General features: G+C 47.6%; 1 protein-coding gene across 1 annotated transcript in view; it reads right to left on the bottom strand.

Annotated features, from left to right (window-relative positions):
- Positions 1 to 335: 335 nt before the first annotated feature.
- Positions 336 to 19,146, bottom strand: part of Cog2 (component of oligomeric golgi complex 2) — a 29,617-nt gene continuing 10,806 nt past the window's right edge. The window contains exons 6-18 of the mRNA XM_038312612.1: positions 18,842 to 18,950; positions 17,918 to 18,097; positions 16,071 to 16,195; positions 14,334 to 14,460; positions 10,619 to 10,758; positions 8,154 to 8,215; positions 6,856 to 7,007; positions 5,710 to 5,883; positions 4,954 to 5,026; positions 4,547 to 4,689; positions 2,214 to 2,353; positions 1,673 to 1,853; positions 336 to 935 (exon numbers count right to left, since the gene is read on the bottom strand). Of these exons, the coding sequence (XP_038168540.1) occupies positions 834 to 935; positions 1,673 to 1,853; positions 2,214 to 2,353; positions 4,547 to 4,689; positions 4,954 to 5,026; positions 5,710 to 5,883; positions 6,856 to 7,007; positions 8,154 to 8,215; positions 10,619 to 10,758; positions 14,334 to 14,460; positions 16,071 to 16,195; positions 17,918 to 18,097; positions 18,842 to 18,950 (1,708 nt within the window). The 3' untranslated portion in view covers positions 336 to 833. The remainder of the gene's footprint in view (positions 936 to 1,672; positions 1,854 to 2,213; positions 2,354 to 4,546; positions 4,690 to 4,953; positions 5,027 to 5,709; positions 5,884 to 6,855; positions 7,008 to 8,153; positions 8,216 to 10,618; positions 10,759 to 14,333; positions 14,461 to 16,070; positions 16,196 to 17,917; positions 18,098 to 18,841; positions 18,951 to 19,146) is intronic.

Raw genomic sequence — 19,146 nt, 5'->3', positions numbered from 1 at the left:
AGTTGGGGTGGAGACAATGCTCTCTCCTTCTAGGATCAAGGGATAGCCATCAGGAAACAAGGATAGGCAGGGGTCCCTTGGGTATGGAAGGATGTGAGTTCAAGGCACAGCTATGACCTCTAGTGACTACCTAGAGACAGCACAGCTCCTCAGTAGAAGTCCATTCCATGCACCTGTAACAGCCAGCAAGCAGACAGGGCTGACTGGTCTCTGTGTGGGACAGAATTTTGTGCTAGGAGATTTCACAGACAGGACCCTTCTAACTGCCAAAGGGAATTGTGTTGCTGAAGACACACATGATGAAGGCCACTTGGACTGAATTAATAACTTACACATTTGCAGAAGACACTTTCTTTATTTAGGAAATGAATCTTTGCTGTCAGCTCTGGCTCCTGACAGAGGAGTAGATGGCAAGATCAGAAGTGCTATTCTTACGTGCCAAGATGAGATGGCCATCGTGTAGCCTCTGAGGAGGCCCAGGACTGGCAGTGTCTCCTGGGCTGGAGACAGTGTTTCTACACTGTGGTGATGCCCTGCTGGCCAGTGCTTCATCTGCAGGGCAGTATAGCCACACTTGGATATTTACTTTAATCCTACTGTAGAAATCACCTTGTCTACATTAAGATTTACAATAAAAATAAAACAATTTGTTCAGTAAACTATAGTAAAAAGCTTGAAATGACATAAAAAACTATCTTCCATACAATGGAAAGGCTTTTAGTTCTTTCTCGGTGAAAGAGGGCCCACATATACTGGGCAGGGGTGCAGGCTGTTGCTGGGTGACTCAGGGGACAGGGTCGCTTTCTTCCACGCTCCAGGTCCTGCTGGGATGCCTAGGGCTGTTCTGTAGTCGCCTGGTCCCTGGCAGCAAGCACAAGCTCTGCGAGGGCTGAGAAGCTCTTGATGTCATTGGTCTGCAAGCCCATCTTCTGTATCTGCAAAGGTCATGAGAATGAACTGCCACTGTGAGGAGATCTGACTTGGGAAGAGGTCCCCGTTAAAACCAGGACAATCTGATTTGCCCTGCCCTCATTAAGGTAGCAAGAGTTCCCAAAGGAAGGAGGGATACATCTTCTGTTAGAAGAAAGGACTAGCTTATTGCAAAACTGTATGTTTTGGGTCAAACGTTTCTCGTTCTAAGAAGCTAACATGTCCGAATCTCAGCCCACTACACTAGACTCTGGCCAGGGTGACAGTCTCTTTTGTGGGCTTCAGGCTGTCTGTCTCTTTTTTGAGATAGTCTCCCAATCCAACCCATGGCAATCCTCCTGCCTAAGCATCCTGAATGCTGGGATAACAAGCTATGTGTAAACCCAAACTGTCAAGATAGCAGTTTCCCACATCTGTAAATTTGGTGGCAGAAGGCTATCACTGCACGCCCTCGTGGGAGGTCTACATGCTGCCATCAGCCATCCACCATGACTTGACGATCACATGGCAAGAGGCTGCAGGCCCAGATGCTGGCTCGGGACTCTGGGCAGCAAGGGCAGGTACGCTGACAGCTGGAGGGGATGCTCTGGGTCCCTCTACCTTTTCTCTCTTCCACTTCCTGGCACGCATCCCCCTTCTCAAGCTGGGCCTGACTTTTTTCTATCGTTAGCCCTAGGGAGGTGATACCCAGCCATGGCCATAGCCAGGCCCTCAGAGCCAGGCTTAAGTTGCTTGCTGGTACCTGTTCTCCCAGGAACTCCACGTCAAGAGCCAGCTGCAGTCGGATCTTGTCGTCGTCACTCATGCCACCGCTAGAGCTGACAGGGTTGGTGGCTGGGGCTCTCCTGGCTTGTTTGAGGCGCTTCAGGCTTTCCTCCATCTTCTTCACTGAGTTCAGCACATCTGACACAGTCTCAAAGTACCTTGGGCACAAGATAGTAATGAACCCTGACCTCCCCGTGTACAAATAAAAACACAGTTCTAAACACAAGCAATGATCACAGTCTACACGCACACTTCCTCTTCTCACCAGAGCCGTCCCCACCTAGTGGAACCAGCTGGAGGGACAGCTGAGCATGGAGGACAGTAGCGATGCCCTTGGAGGTCAGCCTGACTGTACTGCTGGTGGAAGGGGTGGGTGAGGGAGGGGCTGGACCAAGTGACTGTTCACACCTTGCCCACTGACAGGTCCGTGATTGCTTGCTGCTATGTCCGTGAGGAAGCCATGCCCGTGCCCGTGCCCAGGGTGCAGTTAGGCACCTCTCCAGCAGCCAGAAGCTTACCTGTGTGTGCTCTCAGACAGAGCTTCCTGCACCCAGTGCTTCATCATTGCTGGCTTCACCTTGTGCCCATGTCCGTGCTGCAGCTGGTAAAATGGCTTCAGTGCACTCTCCACATAAGAAGAGGCTGTGCTGGGGACCTCCTGGAATGCCATTGTCAATAGGGGTTAAGGACATAAGGAAACAAAAAAGTCATTATCATCAGTGTTCAGTTCGTCCCTCACAGAAAGTAACCAGAGGGCCACAGAAATCACCTGGGGACAGCAGTGTGCCAAGAGGGAGCTCCCCTCCCCCGATTTGCCCTCTTCTCCAGGGTCAGGCTTGATTCTGAGGGAGGATGCAGGCCACTGAGTCCTGACTCCTCCCACTAGGAGAGGCCCAGGGCTGGTTTTACATCATCCTGTTGAAGCAGCAAGGATGGCACAGGGGACTTGGTTCCTTGCTCTATAGGTGAAGACTGATGTGCTGTGCATACTTAAACACACACCGTGATGCCCAGAAAACAGAAGGAAATGGAAGACGCCTGGCAATGTGCTCAAGCCCCTCCCAGACAAGTGGGAGCTTCAGGTCCAACAACAAACAGTAGAACAAGATACTTTTGTTCCAAGTGATAATTCTACTGGACAACTAAATCTACTTCGTTGTTTTTTGAGTCAGAGTCTGACTTTGCAGTTCAGGATGGAATCAAACTTGTGATCCTCCTCTTAGCCTCCCAAGGACTGGGATTACAGGGTACAAATTGCAGGGCTTTTCCAGTCCCAATATTAGCATGAAAAGGGAAGCTGGACATGGTGGCTCACGGGTGTGATCACAAAGACTCAATGAGTCTGGAGGTGACCTCAGCTACAGAATGAATTCCAAGCTAGCCTGCTACAGACTTAAGTCCTGTTCTTAACCGACGGCATCGGTGACGACAATAACCATGACGATAATGACCATGACAATGACGACAGCAATGGTAACAGGAGAAAGGAACCCAGTCAGACAAATTGTGGTCAATCCAAGTCCAACAACAAGGAATCATTTCCTGCACCCCAAAATTCTTACAACAAATGGGAAGAGTAATTCTAACAGGAGACAGGCCCCTGCCTAGCATGTAAACAAAAGGAAGGCCACAGGCCACTGTTATAATTCCCGAGTTTGGGATATTAAATAAACTGAAAGGCACTAACTAAGTCTGAACCTTAACCACAACTGTGGAAGACAACCAGAGGGAACACCAGTCATGTGAGAGCAAGACCGAGTGAGAACGCATGAAGACGAGCATTCAGGTGGGAAAAGGATCTTCCCTCAGATGACTCTTCGACAGTACCTAAGAAAAGTCTGACACCTGCCAGCATGCGCCTCTCTTCTGTCTGATAAACGCCACCAGCCTTTCCTTTCTTGGTGCTGGGATGAACCCAGGATCTTGTGCATGCTAGTAAACACTATATACCACTGAGCTCCATCTAGCCAAGAGGATACACTAAAATAATCTTTTTCTATTGAGTTCTTAATTTATTCTAGGTGGAGGTGTTTGTGTCAGGGCACACATGTGGAGGTCAGAGGACAGCTTGTATGAGTCAGGTCTCTTCTTCCAGCAGGGAGGACCAGGGATGGAATTCAGGATTGTCAGTTTGGCAGCAAGCCCCCTCACCCCCTGAACTAGCTATCTCAATGGCCCCTAACATATTTTTAATGTCATTGTTTCTATTGTTTTCACTGAAAGAACAAGGAAAATCAGGTATTTCCAATAGCAATTTGCAGGAGTAAGATAAATTAAAATTTTTTGTGACTATATGAAGACAAAAATAAATTTTTACATAAATAGGACTTAGAAATGTTAAATGGTTTCCTGGGGCTGAAAAGGAGGATCAGCAGTTAAGAACACTTGTTACTCTTGTAGAGGACCCAGGCTTGACTCTTAGTGCCCATGTGATGACTCACAACCATCTGTAACCCCAGTTCCAGGGGACCCAATGCACACATACACATCAAGTAAAATAAATCTAAAATAAACATTTTAATTGCTTTCTTTTTTAAAGAAAGTACTTTTCAAGCCAGCTGTGGTACTGCAGGCCTTTAATGCCAGCACTAAGATGCAGAGGCAAACCGATCTCCGTGGGGCTGAGGCTACCCTGGTTTATACAGAGAGTTACAAGCCAGTCAGGACTTACACACAAAAAGGACTTTTCCTTAAGACCCAAAGTGCACAGGCCCCAGTGCACAGTGTGGTTGTGCTGGCAGCTGGCTTCTGACCCTTCGGAGCCCCTTAGCTCAGACCACCCTAAGACCTGCCTGTGGCCCACATCTCCTTGGCCCCACAGCACAAAGCTCTCTCCAGGAGTGACACTGACCTTATTAGTTCTGCGGTAGAGCCTGGGGACCTCCAGGGCACTCTTCAGATAACCGAAGCAAGACTCGCTCAGGCCCTGGACAATCCTGCTGCTCAGAGCTGGCACGTGGGCAGACAAGGAACTCTGAGAGTCTTCCAAGGCCGCTGTGGACACAGGGCAGCTGGACTGAGTCACTGGTCCAGCCTAGGGTAAGCTCCATTAAAATGTGACCATGGCATTTAGAGTGCACTAATACATCATGTCAATGTATAAAACAAGGACCTCATTTATAGAAGAAGCTCAAGAACTAAGGATTTACAAATGGAGTCCAGATGTTGGTTTAAATGCTCTCTGCAGTCTATGGCATTTTACTTTGTTATTTCTTATTCAAATAATCTGAGTCTGAGTTAATTTTTTTTTTTTTTTACCTGAGATAGATGAAAAATTCTTAAAGCCGATCATTTCAAGTTTTGGCTTGACTATCTTCAGGAGTTCTGGAAGCTGAAACACACATTTTGGACCCTAGTTTCTTCTTTCAAGCAGAACAAGCAGCTTTTCACCCGCAAACACTGACGTGATTAACCAGTGCTGAAACCTGAGCCAGAACCTGTAGAGGTCAAAGCTCCAGTCCAGGGGGAGTCACGCTCTGATCACAGGAGCGCACAGGGCCACTGAAGGCAAAGGCAAAGCAGAAACTCATTTCTCATTCTACAGCTCTCCACGACACCAAAACTGCTCATAATAAATAGACCATGTGTCCTCAGAAAAGACAACGCACTTATTCAATCTCTCAGAATATAATCTGTGGAAAGTAAAATCTACCTGAAGGCTAAATTTCTATGTGTGTCCCATAAAGTTCTGAATGCTGAGAGTTAAACATGGGGTTGACAAAGAAAACAGACGCGGACCTTTCAATGTGTCAACTCTGAAACATCTAGGGCAGTAAACTACAAATGAAAGCCAGTTCACCACAGGCCATGACCCAGCAGAGCTGAGCTGAAGACAGAAAAGTGGAGCCTACGGTGCTGAGTGGTCGACTTCTCCCCAGGAAGCAAAGACAAGACACAGAGGCTGACCGTGGAGAGGACAAGTAGGGAAATGTCCATCAGGGCAGATGTCCTCGCTGGGTGCCTGTGACCCCACAGCTTACAGACCCATGTATCTGCCAGTGCAGTGAAGCTCACCCATTCCTGAAGCCTGTCCAGGTCTGAGACCACATACAACAGCTGAGTGCTGGAAATGGTCGCCGCCTGTGCTTCTGAAGGATGGCTTCCTTGGTCTTCGGAAGCGTCTTTGCTGCCAGCCAAAGGTTTTCTAGTCTCCTTGGTGCTTTCATTAGCAATGGGCCTGTCAGAAAGCTGGGAAGAGATTTTAAGGCTCACTCGCTGACGGAGACCCAGGGCATCTGTGCGTGCTCAGGATCTGCACACACACTAGCTATCTGCAGAGTGTGGGGCCCATCATCGAGAGGAGGAGAGCATGTCTGTCCCAGACAGGGGTTGGCCCTGCTCTCCTTGGAATTGCTGTTCTTGGCTGTCTCAGATGACAGCCAGTGGGGCAGAACAGTCTGAGGAAGTCTGTGAGCAGACAGGAGGGAGGAGGGGGGGGCTGACTTTCACAGAGCTCCCATTCCACCTAGCACCTCAGCTCAGAAATAAACCCTCACCACAGCCACAAACAAAAGCCATTTTGTCAAATTACAGAACAGAGACTCAAGGTGCTCGACATTCCAGGTACACAGGGCAAAGGTGGCAGAGCTATGACTGGACCTCTGCGGCTCTGGACAGTGGGGTGCGCCTGGCATGGTACTGCCTTCTTTGTGGTGTTACTTTCCCGTTTATAGATTCCTGCACCACGAGGCCTGGCTTGTCTTCTGTCACTGAGCGTGTCCCTGAGGTGGCTCTGAAGACTGAGGTCTGCAAGGACCCAAAGCTGGTGCCCAGTTCTTAGTAGTACTGACCTCCTAGGGACAAAGCTCTGGCCTTCACTGTGTGAAGAGTTAATACATTTGACTGGCAGAAGACGATAAGGAGATCCTAAAATGGAGGGTAACTACTATTATTTTGGTAATCATATGACTATGTAAAATTTAAACCTATTTACTTTTATTGTGAATATTTTAAATTTTATTTCCAAGGTGCTTTAGTCTGATTTTAAGAAACAAACTTATTAGATGGGACTTCTCAGGAACTACTCACGATCATGTGGCCAGGGACCCACAGCTGGACCTGACACCATGGGACACCTTGAATGTCCTGTGGGTGGGTGTTAGGCACACGCCACTCTAAGCCCCACCAGTGCTGACTGCAGAGGGGCTGCATGTTGCTAACCTCACTAACGAACACAGAGAACCGGGCCAGAATCTGCAGGGTGAGCCTCCACAGACGGTGCGCTAACAAAGGCAGGAACATCTCATCCGACCAGCATTTCTCCAGGCTGCTCCAGGTTCTGTGAGAAGCCAACAGGCAATATGGACTTCCATCTGAAGAAAGACCACAGCCCCAGGGTAGATCATTAGGTTAGAGCTGCCATCAGCATACAACTCAAAGTAAAGCACAGGCCATGCTGTGGCCTCCTGGCCACAGATGCTAGAACAGCACAGATCATGTCTCTGGTGTGAGTGTTCGGTAACTCACCTGACACTGTTTCCCAGGCATGGGAGTCAGCATCAAACACGGCACTCACTGAACAACTATCTGTTAGTGTACTTTATACCACAGCAGCTTTACACCACACAACGGTATGTGGCAGCTTGCAAGGCTTAAATTTCAGTTTTTACCCTGTCTTCCCCTACCTCAACACGGCTACTATCCTCACAGAGGAGGTCAATCCCTTGTGACTATTTCTCCAGAGAGGAACAGAAACAACTCCACAACCCAGCAGGAGGTTTCAGGATAGACCTGGCTGTTGGAGCAGGGACGTGAGCAGCAGAGCCAGGACCCTGTGTGACACAGAAATACTATGCATCTCAATGACTATCCAGAATGGGGTGTCAGGAGTCTGCCATTTGCCCAGAATCCCAGGAGGTCGAGGCTGTGCTCAACTGAGTCCTCAGGAAGGGACAGGAGCACGCAACCCATGTGCAGCCTTCACATGGCTGGGCTGGGACCGGAAGGAAGGTGAAACGCTCAAGTCCACAGACAGCTGACTGAGCCTACAGCATTCCACACTGGGTGCGCCCAACCTCAAGGGTGCTAGTCACAGAGTCTGGAGTGGACAGTGATCACACACAGGGGTACAGCCCTGACATGTCACATTCAGGATAGAAAAGGTCAGTTTGGAACTTTGTAAAGCATTGCTTTTCATCATGTCTCTAAAGCAAGAAAATCAATGAACCAAAAGGCTCTTTTCTTTCTGTCGCACAAAGAAAGAAGTTTCTGAGAATTCAGCCTGTGAGCACAGCCCTTGCCCAGCATGCTATGGGGCCGTGGGTTCAACAGCATGGAAAAAGTCTTATTTTATTATTATTATTATTATTTTTTAAAAAAAGATGTTAAACCAATGTCCTTACAGCACAACTTACTGTATGGCAAGAAAAGGCAGGAACACTCCCAGGACCAGGGTTGAGCTGGCTGGTGAGCTCAGCTAACCCCTTTAGGGACACCTGCTGTTTCCATTCTAAGGTTACCTGGGGCGTCTTCCAGCCCATCTGTGAAAGATGCTTCTAAGGATCCTGCCACTTCTCTAAACCTGGGAAAGAAGGACACGGATCAGTGTTGCTGGTTCTGCAAATGCTTCCCTTACCTAGCCTCCTTTCTTGCCCACTGACACCCGATATTCTCAAGGATGTCCAAGACACCTATTTTTTTTTTCTTTTTACTGTGTAAGAAACAAACTCCTAGACTAAGCCACTATTCTGTACGTTCTCTGCTATTTGCAGCTAGTCTCAAATACACATCATCCAAGCCTTATTAAGAAGACTCCTTAAGTTCCACTTTGTAGTAACACTTCAAGGCCACACAGTGCTATGTCTAAACTGATGGAGGAGGGTCATCTGTCTATGTGTTACTTTCATTGGTTAATAAAGAAACTGCCTTGGCCCTTTAATAGGACAGAAAATTAGGTAGGCGGAGTAGACAGAACAGAATTGTGAGAGAAAGAAAGCAGGCTAAGATCCTTCCCGATAAGCCACCACCTCGTGGTGCTTCACAGATTACTAAATATGGGTTAAAGCAAGATATGAGAATTAGCCAATAAGAGGCTGAAACTAATGGGCCAAGCAGCATTTAAAAGAATACAGTTTCCGTGTAATTATTTCAGGTGTAAAGCTGCGATGTGCTCACGAGAAAGGCTGTGGGCGGGGCTGCCTTTTCCTGAGCCACCCCCACCCCCACCCCCACCCCGCATGCACGTCAGGTGTAGCAGCTCACACTGATCCACACACCTCAGGAAAATGCCCCGAATACCAGAATCCTATCCTAGGCCTCAGCTTTTGTGGTTTTTGTTTGTTTGAGACAGGGTCTCCCAGAGCAGTCCAGTCTGGAATCTTCTCCCCCTGCACCCAAGTGCTAAGTGACAGGTATACGCGGGCCACCACGTCCTGACTCAGGCTTGTTTTAAACGACCCTGAGTATCTGTGGTGATAGGGTCACTCTGACCTCAGCCACGTTGGCAGGGCTATCATTCCTCAGAATAAACACCCAGGAAAGTTCCGCAAAATCTTACTTGCATTATTTCTTAGATGAAAGAACGACTGAGAAGAGCTGCGCTTTATAATTTGAGTATAACCTTGAAATTACAAATGAAACAGTTTACAAAGTAATCCTTCAAATGCCTGGAAAGCTGGGAACAGTGCAAGTTTCTGCAGGGACAGGCTGAGTTTCAGCATGGTTTTGGCTCTGTGAACTGGAGCGGCCTGCGGGTAGGCAGGCTTGGGTGACTGCAATGTGTCTGCTAGGTGGCTGAGGGACCTAACGCAGTTTGAGTTGAGACCCAGGCTATAGGAGCTCTGGGGACTCAGCATTGTCTCTCTGTCCCAGTCCTGCTCATGGAAACGGTGCGGTGCTGTTTAAATCCCACCCTGGACTCAGGAGTGTCCCACCCTGGCTCTACTGAAGCTCCCAGAACAACTGCATCAGCGCAGACCCTGAGTCTCACTTTAGCAACCCTGAATTTCTTTCTGAGGAAGAGACTGTGGGAAGTGAAGAGCAAGCGCAGGGCCTGGGTGACAAGGAACACCTGGCTCAGGGCACTGTAATTTTGCTGTTCAACAATAATCAGGTGCGCGGCTCTCACAATTGGGGGAGCTGCTGCTTGTTTCTACTCAGCAATTCTCTTCAGAGCTCGACATCACAACCTGTGAAGCACCTGGCTACCCGCACAAGAAAGCCTATGCGCTTCACCGAACACTCCACTCACGAGCTCCAGCAATGCTAGTCTGGGCAGGACCTGCCCCACCTGCCTCAGGATACGCAGAAATGGCAACTCTTCTGTTTGCTTCTTGGGCCAACAAGCTTCTGAGGACTTGTCTGAATTTCTCAGCATTCTACAGTCTTGCTTGTTGATACAGAAGACAGATCATGAGATCTGGAAGGAAAGTCTCACTGTCTTCCAGGTCAGGGAACAGAGGTCACAGAGGAGAGAAATAACCACCTGCACTTCAGACACTGAGCCAAGCACAGGCCCAGGACCGGGGCAGATGGAGACTGGACAGGACAGAGTGACTGCCGTCCAGCACCGTCTGCGCTCCTCATCACAAAACCAGAGGGACTGTGCAACGAAGCCAGGCCTGGAGTCCAGCTTACTCCAAGTCCAGCTTCTCTCCTACCACCAGAAGCACGCGCTTTCTTGGTGTTCAGCATCAATGACGCATGGACATCTTCACTTCTCCCACCTTAGAAAACCACTTACTGGAGTTTTCTATCTCCTCCCAAAAAATTTAAAAGCCTTAATAATAATTTTAAAATGTTAATTAACTAGCAAATGCTAGTCAGTTGAGTGTGACAGGCACCTATAACCCCAGGAATTGGGAGGCTGAGGCTAGAGGATCGTGATTTTAAGGCCAGCCCAAGCCACATAGCAAGACTATGCCTCAAACATGGAAAAAAAAAAAAAAGACTATTTACAAGGGCAGGATGTGGTGCAGTGACTGACCTTAGCTGAAAATAAACAGGTAGGTTCCACTTATTGCTGAAGCTGTGATAGGCAGGGTGTGCTCGGAGTCGCTTCACACTGGCCTGGGATCCACACTGCCGTTCAAACCTCTGTACAAAATCCATGCTCACAGTGTATTTCTAGAACAATAAGAAATGGTGGGATTTTCTCTGTCAGCACGCTAGACATATGCTTACAACCACAAGCAAGACAGTAAAGCTCAACACGAATCAGGCTAGTGCTGCTGACCTTAGGCAGCTTCCCTCCTAACTTCCCACCCCATGAGAGTTCAGCCATGCCCATCGTGGCTCTGTGACAGTCCCCAGGACTTGTAGGGAAAAGCCCTTCCCCGCATGAAGCCCGGGGCTTTTTAAACGACGCACTCCGGTTCTAGGGCAGCCCTGACCTCCGCATGGGATCACAGACTGGAGATTGAGCAGCATAATTCATCAGCACTCTCCACACTCCACAAGCAGAAGTCATTTAAAGGAAATGAGGAAGAGCCTCCATCAGATGAGACATGGCATCAGCCTGTGGATGCGCGGTGACAGAGGGCTGACGGACGCACGGAATGACGTGGGCCATCAGCAACGACTTAACCTCACAACTGTCTGACAAGGGAACCATGACACAGCTAGGAACACAGAAAGACACACTTGCCTTATGTGGGGTCTCCTTCCCCTAAGCCCCAGGCTCCCTGCAAACCTTGCTGGACTTTCTTAGCTCTTTCTCAGTTAGAAATGGCTCAACACCCTGTCGTGCAGATAAGGGTCTCACTGAGTCACAGCCACAGGTCTTACATTTCTTGCAGCTAGTCCGGGGCAACTCTTCCCTCTGGGGTAGTCTAGGTGTAAGGAGCCGAGACAAGGGGATTGCACTGTCTCTGAAAACAGGGCAGACTGAAAGGGTATAAAAGCTCACCCGCTCAGAAGTGTGGCACAGGCTTCAAGCTGGCGGCATTTCTTGAAAGAAGCAAGAGACCCACAGAAATTGCAGCCACCAATACTGGGCCTAAGGGCCTGCTCGGTCCTGGTCTAGAATTCTGGAGTTAGGTTCTCTCAGAAAGGCTCCCTTCTAAGCCCAAATCTCTGCCCAGTTACCTATGGTCCATATGAGTCTCGAAAGAACGCAGCAAACTAGAAAGCCCCCATAAGCTAGAGAGTCCATACGGCTCTTTCACCCCACTTATGCATCTAATCTAGAAACACAGTAGTTTTTAAAATCATAAAACCTGGTTACAACCTGATGAAAACACGAGTCACCACATTATCCAACACTCCAAGAGCAGGACAACAGCACAGTAGGCTTCTCTGGGACAGGAAGCTCCAGACCAGTTGCTGCTCCTCTAGACAGCTGGAAGTACTAATGGATTAAACAGGCAGGCCAAAGAAAGCAAGCAGGACTAGAAATGACGGCGATGGTAATTAACACTGAGCACGGGACACTCAGAGGCAGTTCACACAGACCTGAAGAAAAGTTCTGTCCCAAGAAGAAAGGACCCGAGCAAAAGCAAAGAGTCAGGGGAGGACAGAGACCCTGAGGAAGGAAAGATGACAGCTGAAGACACAGCACATATTCCACTGCAGAGTGAATGGAAATGCTTGTCCTCAGTGCAGGAAACAACAGAGTCCAGTATCGTAAGATGTTCATAAGACACCAGATCAGACCCTAACAGCAACCAGCGAAGACAGGTAACCTGATTGTTACTAGGCCAAAGAGCTCCATCTCTAGCAAACTACCTTCCCCAAAGAAAAGCCGGGTCATCATCTGCAGACAAATGTAAACTGAGCACTTACTGTAAAGACAAAAAGTGTGCAATCAGTGAGGCTCACTATAAAGCCTTCCGAGGGAATGACCGTGCTACCATCTTCAGTGAGCAACAGTCGATGGAGAAAGGATACACCTGGGAGTCATTCATGGAATGATGACTGTGAACACCAGGAAATGCCGAATTTTAAGCATACTAAACTGGAAGGGCCAGGAAGCAGCATGTCCAATTGGGGAAGAGGCCACAGAACATGAATTCACCTATAATTCTGTTAAGTGAAGAGGGGAGAACACACATGCTTCTTGTGACTTCAACAGCACAGAAACAATAAAAAGAGTGGAAGGAAAAACAGCCCAAAGGAGAAAATCCTCCAAAGCCTAAATTACAAAAGGGCAGGAAAGAAGGGAAAAAGGGGAGTGGGAAGAATAAAAAAGGAAGTAAACCAGGGCAGAGTAGAACAAAGTAAGGCCACCACACCTTGAAAGCCACATAACTACTGTTATTATGGTCAGAGCACCAAAGCAAGCTCCAGAAGCAGGAGCCGGGGCAGGACGGCCACCTTCATGTTCAGTGCCATTGAAGACAACAGTGGGCCCCGCCAGGAGTACCTCCTGCCATCTTCAAGGCTTGCTACTTTTCCTCAACATTGCACACCAGAAAGGGACATGTGTGTGGCACATGTGTGGGAAGTGCTGGGAGTCAGAACCCAGGTTCTCATGCTTTCCCACACCAAGAGCTCTTACCCAGCTCACACTTGACTTTTCATGGAAAGCAACTGCATGATACTGGCTTTATGAGGGTCTTGTGATGTAGGTGGGTCTCTATCTATCTGTTGCTTTTATTTGTTAATTAATAAAGAAAACTGCTTGGCCTGATAGGTCAGAACATAGGTAGGAGGGGAAGACAGAACAGAATGCTGGGAAGAAGGCAATGTGGCAGACGCCTCAGGCAGTCACCATGATTCTTCGACCAGAGACGGATGTAGGCTAAAATCTTCCCCGGTAAGCCACCACCTCATGGCGCTACACAGATTATTAGAAATGGGTTAATCAAGATGTGAGAGTTAGCCAGTAAGAGGCTAGAGCTAATGGGCTAAGTGGTGTTTAAAAGAATACAATTTGTGTGTCGTTATTTCGGGTGTAAAGCTAGCCATGCGGAAGCCGGGTGGTGGGACGCAGCCCGCTGTTCCTTCTACAATTGGCGAAAAGCAGGCCTGCTCGCCTCATCACTACAGTCTTGGGGCTTTTTAAAGGAATGTTGAAATTGTTGTATGTATCCTCTGGGCTGAATTATGAGCACAATCTAAGAGGAGAGTGTGCTCTGGACAGACAGCTCAGCACTTAAATGTGCACACTGGTTTTTCTTTTCTTCCTTTTCTCTCTCTTTTTAAAAACGAGTGTGGATGATTTGCCTGAGTGTTTGTCTGTGCTACTTGCACGCCTGGTGCCTGAGTGTTTGTCTGTGCCACTTGCATTCTTGGTGCCTATGGAGATCAGAAGAGGCTTTGGGTTCTGGAACTGGAGTTGTAAGTCACTGTGTGGGTGCTGGGAACCTAATCCACATCCTCTGGAAGAGCAGCCAGTGCTCTTAACCATTGAGCCATCCCTCCAGTCAACTGTGTACTGTTGATTCATGAGGCTTACAATCACCTCTAACTCCAACTCTAGGTGATCTGCCTTCTTCTGAATACTGCACTCAAATGCACATACCCATCCCCTCCGCACACACATAAATAGAAATAAAATCTTAAAATGCAATGAGAGCATTCTTATTCCTCTAAGTATCATATCCACACTTGAAAGAAGCAGTCTGAGTTCAACAAAAACTTGCTCAACTATCACAGGTTTGTTTTTCATTGACCCAAAGCCCAAAACTATGACAATGAAAATGTGGCTTTCCCTAGGCTAGAGAACATTTTTTTTAAGAACTAAGATGACAAGGCATTACCTCATGAAAGGCGTCAGGATTCCCTGGATTGAAGAGCGAGGGTAGCTTTTCCTCTAGTCCTCGAACTATTTCTGGCCACACAGAGTTCACCAAGAAATCATAGCCAGGAACAATAGTGCCTTTCTCACTGTTGATAAGAACCAAGATCAGTCAGCTTACCCTACCCTCTACTTACTTTAAATAAAGTGTTTAAATAAAGGCCCTCAGCCTAAATCTTATTTTAATTGTTTTAAAGATTATTCTTTGTGTCTAGATTATTTCAATATCACTTCTGGGTCTCAGTGTTACCCTTGACTCCTGCCACCTCCTCCATGATCCTGTCAGGGAGGAGGCAAAGCCACTGCATAAAGTCGACACAACTCTCCCACTCACAGGCCACTGGGGAAATGGCAGCCTAAAGGCAGGCGTAGTGGCACCTGTCTACCTTTTCAGCACTCATGGGGTCGAGACAGAAGAATGACAAATTCCAGGCTAGCCTGGGCCACATAAAGACATGGTCTCAAAACCAGCAGGTTCATATCACAGGAAAGACACTTACTGTGGGCATGCAAGTTTACTATCCCATCTGTTCCTAAAGCACTTTGCTTCCACTCTTAAGAATGTCTTCAGTTCTAAAATTCTATGACATTTCATGCAAAATTGTGGTCCCAGATCTTGAGATAAGAGGATACTTAGTTAATGTGTGTGTGCGCTTTGTTTTGTAGTATCTGAACTAGGTACTAGATTTCTAATCTGCAAATTTAGCACTGAGATAAGACCACACACTTAAGCTTACAAAGAGGTTTCTGTATGAAAGAGGTCAGCTAGCAGTGCAGAACCAGACAGTTAAGGGTCTCCATTGTGCCAGGAGGCTGCACCCTCCCTACAAGCACTGAGAAGTCCTGAGAAATGGAGAAGGTTTAGCATGCAGATCTGAGAACTGGAAACCTGCTCAGGTCCTGCTGAGTTAGACAACAGAAGAATGGTCAGATGGCAATGGTGAAAGCAAACGGATATTTATTGAAGAACGAAAACTGACCAAAAGGAGAACTAAGGGCAGTTTTGGGATCAGTATAAAACTTGCCAACTTGAACGCTGGACACTGGGGAGTAGCTGAATGAGAGAATGTACACTTTGCATGTATAAGGTATATTGATATTTCATTTGCATTTTAATAAATAAGGCCTACCTAAAGATCAGAGAGTAAAACAGCCACACTGGTCAGTCATACAGAGCAAGCAGTGGTGGCACACACCTTTAATACCAGTAGCCACACTATAGAGGCCAGGCGGTGGTGGTACATGCCTTTAATCCCAGCCCTAGAGAGGAATATAAGAGAGAAGAGGAGACAGCTCACACCTCAATCTCATTCTGAGGATTCCTGGAGGCAGGATCTCCATTCTGGTCTGAGGAAGAGGTAAGAGCCAGTGGCTGGCTGCTTTGCTTTTCTCATCTTCAGGGTGAACCCCAGTATCTGTCTCAGGGTTTAGACCAGCATCATAAACCAGAAATGGCTTGTTTGTATATGGAGTGAGAGTTGGACCATGAGCACTTTCAGTTTAAACTGGAGTTGGGGAGAGGAGCTCAGAAAGGGAATGGAGGGCTCCACAGAGAAGCAGCCTGAGAGCTGGCTTCATTGTAGCACTGCATCCAGGCGTCGTCCAGCAGCAGGGAGGAGCAGCAGCACACTAGGCTCACAATGGACCTGCTCACTAAGCCAGCCCTGGGGTGCAGCTCAGGCGGAACCCTTGAACTTACCTCGACACAGCTCCTCCTGTGACTTCCCGGAGAAGGCGGCAGTGGTGGGGAACGAATTCCAGGAGCTTGTTATACATGAGCTGAAGGCCATTGGGATGAGACTTAACAAACTGTTCAACGATCACCTACAATAATGGAAACTTTTAAAATGTCATCTAAAAGAAAACCATGAACTAGATACTACAAAGTGGGAGGGTTAAACTTGGGCCACTCTTTTGTTCAGCTGTTTTTTTTTTTTTTTTGAGCTGGCCTCAAACTCATAAAGATCTGCCTGCCTCTACCTCCACAGTGCTGGGATTAAAGGCGTTCTCACCACGCCCAGGTTAGCTGTATTTTTTCTAAATAGTAAAGCCAAACTGGTCACATTCAGAATCAGCTGCTATGTTCAGCTACAGAGCCCTGACTTGACGGGCAGGAGGGAGGCGAGGCGGCAGAGACTGGCCTGAGACCTAAGAGCCGGCTTCCTCCAGCACAGGTCCAGATTAGAGCAAAGGGTCCACTGCAGGTCCTCGCAGCTGACCCTGGACTCTTCGATCACTAGTGGGCTTAGTTAGGATAGGCATAAGGCAGAAAAATGAAAATTTATTTAATTTTAATATTTTATTTTTGGTTGTAAGGTTGAAATTCAAAATATAACAGAAACTATAAGTTTTAAAGGTCAGGGGGCCATAATTCACTTAAAGCTATCTTTAAATGAGAAATGTCTTTAGACTCATGGTTGAATACTTCGTTCCCAGAGGTAGAGCCTTGTGAGGAAGAACTTCACTATGGATGGGCTTACCATACTTCCTGTATGTGGATAAAAATGTGACCACCCAGCTTTCTGCTCTTGCCAACATGTTAGGTCCTCTCTGCCATTATAAGCTCTATTCCTCTAAAACTGCAAGTTAAAATAAATTCATTCTTCCCAAGTTAATTTTGGTCACGGTGTTTTACCACAGCAACAGAAAGCAAACTAATACACTCGATGTGCCCACAAACTTCAAATGCTTCTTTACTTCAGCACTGCAGACTGACTCAGTGAAAGGCACAGGCTGGTGTCTGTAACTGAAATATCCATTTACTGGCAAATGCCGGGACAGTTTGTTCTCTTCCTCTTCCTCCACAGACAATTACAGAGTGTAACAAGATAACGTGGGAAACTGAAAACTTACTTTAACAATTAACCTAAGCTTGTCCAGGATTAAAATTAATCTCTGTAGCTGATGTCAAAGATGTACAGCAGCAGGCTGCAGGACAGCCCCGCCCCCAGATCGGACAAACATCTGCCATCACAAACGCGGGCAATTCCCAGCAGAGCACACAGCTAATCCAACGGGTGGAGGACACTTGTCTAAGTGTCCCACAGTCAGAGCTTGATATGAAAGTCCTGCATCTCTGATTCCCACCTCCTGAACCCTGACAATTCCTCCTCTTTCCTTAAGTCTTGGCCAATGTCTTTCCTAAAGAGCTGTGGACACACAGTCTGCCTTCCCTTCCACATGCCTCACTGCTCTGGACTCCACAGGCGGGGCCAGTTGTCTGCTTGTCTTTCCACCTATAAGACCAGTGGTTGCTTCCTAGTGACTTAATTGGGGCTGATTCGTCACTTTAACAGAGCTAAAATGTTCTGACCCATGCCTTCTTCCTGGGGGAAATTAGCCCCAGATAAGAAGGTATATTCAAACTGTATCATGAGTGCCCACCAGAATGCACTTAGTTCCAGTTACCAACTGTGCAGCAGGACCCTCTCCTAGCTAGCACGTAGAAACAAGCTCCTAGCATCTCTGGTGTATCCATCTCTACCTGACACAAAGTGAAGGCAGCACAGCATGACTCTGGAGAAGCCCCACACCAGAAGCACATACCTCATCAACATACGGCTTTACCAGGACTTGGCCAACCAGAGCTTCTGCATCCCGTGTCTTGTCAATTGTGGCATAGGTACGCAGGCAGTGCCGGATGATGTCCACATTTGAGGTCTGCAAACCTTCCAGCAGAAGGCCTTCTAGAGACTGCTGCAGCATTGCTGTAATGCCAGCTATGCGCTGTGGGAGCCATCAGAAAGTTCCCATCACAATGCTTTCCAGACTTCAAATGGCTGTACACAGTGTGTGGACATTTAAAAGGGGGACCCTGCCTGGGGCAATAGCCTATCTCCTCTCCTGACCTTTCTCCAAGTAGACCACTGGCTCAGCAAAGAAGACTTTACAAAGAGACAGTCAGAATGAGAAAATGTCATTTTCCTCTGAAGCTACAAGGTAAACTGGTTTCTGATAGACATTTCAGATTTAAAGCTCAGCCGAGGGGCTGGTGAAACGGCTCAGCCGTGAGGAGCACTTGCTGCTCCTGAGTTCAGTTCCCAGCACCCACAGTGAATGACTTACAGTCACCTCTAATTCCAGTTCCAAGAGATTTGACACCCTCTTCCGGCCTCTATGGACATCTGCAAACACACAGACATTCAGGCATGCACACAGAGACTAAATGGTTGTTTTTAAAAGGAAAAAAAAAAAAGAAAGAAAGGGAAAAAAAGCTCCATCTAGAGATTTGGGAAAATTCAATGTTATCTGAGCCATATGGTGTCAGATTTAGAGTGTTACTCTTACAACTTAGGGAATGTTAGTCTTTCCACAAAATCCATAGTGAATGACACTTGGAAAATAGGAGTCCCCAAACCAAAACCCCAACCTAGGGTCAGCACCCTATAATTCACAGTCAGTGCCAGGCATGTTGCTAACCACTGACTAAGATTCTCTGCAACCCACAGCCCAGCCCCAACCCACACTTACAGGTCTCACTTTGTCCAAAAGGGGCATGCCTTTGCTTTGCACAGCATGAAACTGAAGCTGGTTAAATTCTGTAGCAATTCTCTCCAAAACCTGTCCAGTCAAGAGAGGGCTGGGAAAGACAACAAGCAGAGAGTTTAATTGCGAGGCTGTTGACTCCCCAGAGAGCATGGCACCTGACTGGTCATATGGGTCCAAACTGTAGTGCTCGGGTGCTGAGACAGTGGCCACCTTGCCACAAGGTCAAAATCAATCTTTGTGCCATCTGTCTGTCTCCTCCGAATGGCATTCCCAGGCCACTGCAGCTG

The sequence above is a fragment of the Arvicola amphibius genome, chromosome 15 (genome assembly GCF_903992535.2).
Source record: "Arvicola amphibius chromosome 15, mArvAmp1.2, whole genome shotgun sequence".
Taxonomy (NCBI): Eukaryota; Metazoa; Chordata; class Mammalia; order Rodentia; family Cricetidae; genus Arvicola; species Arvicola amphibius.
This window is presented reverse-complemented; position numbering and strand designations above follow the sequence as displayed.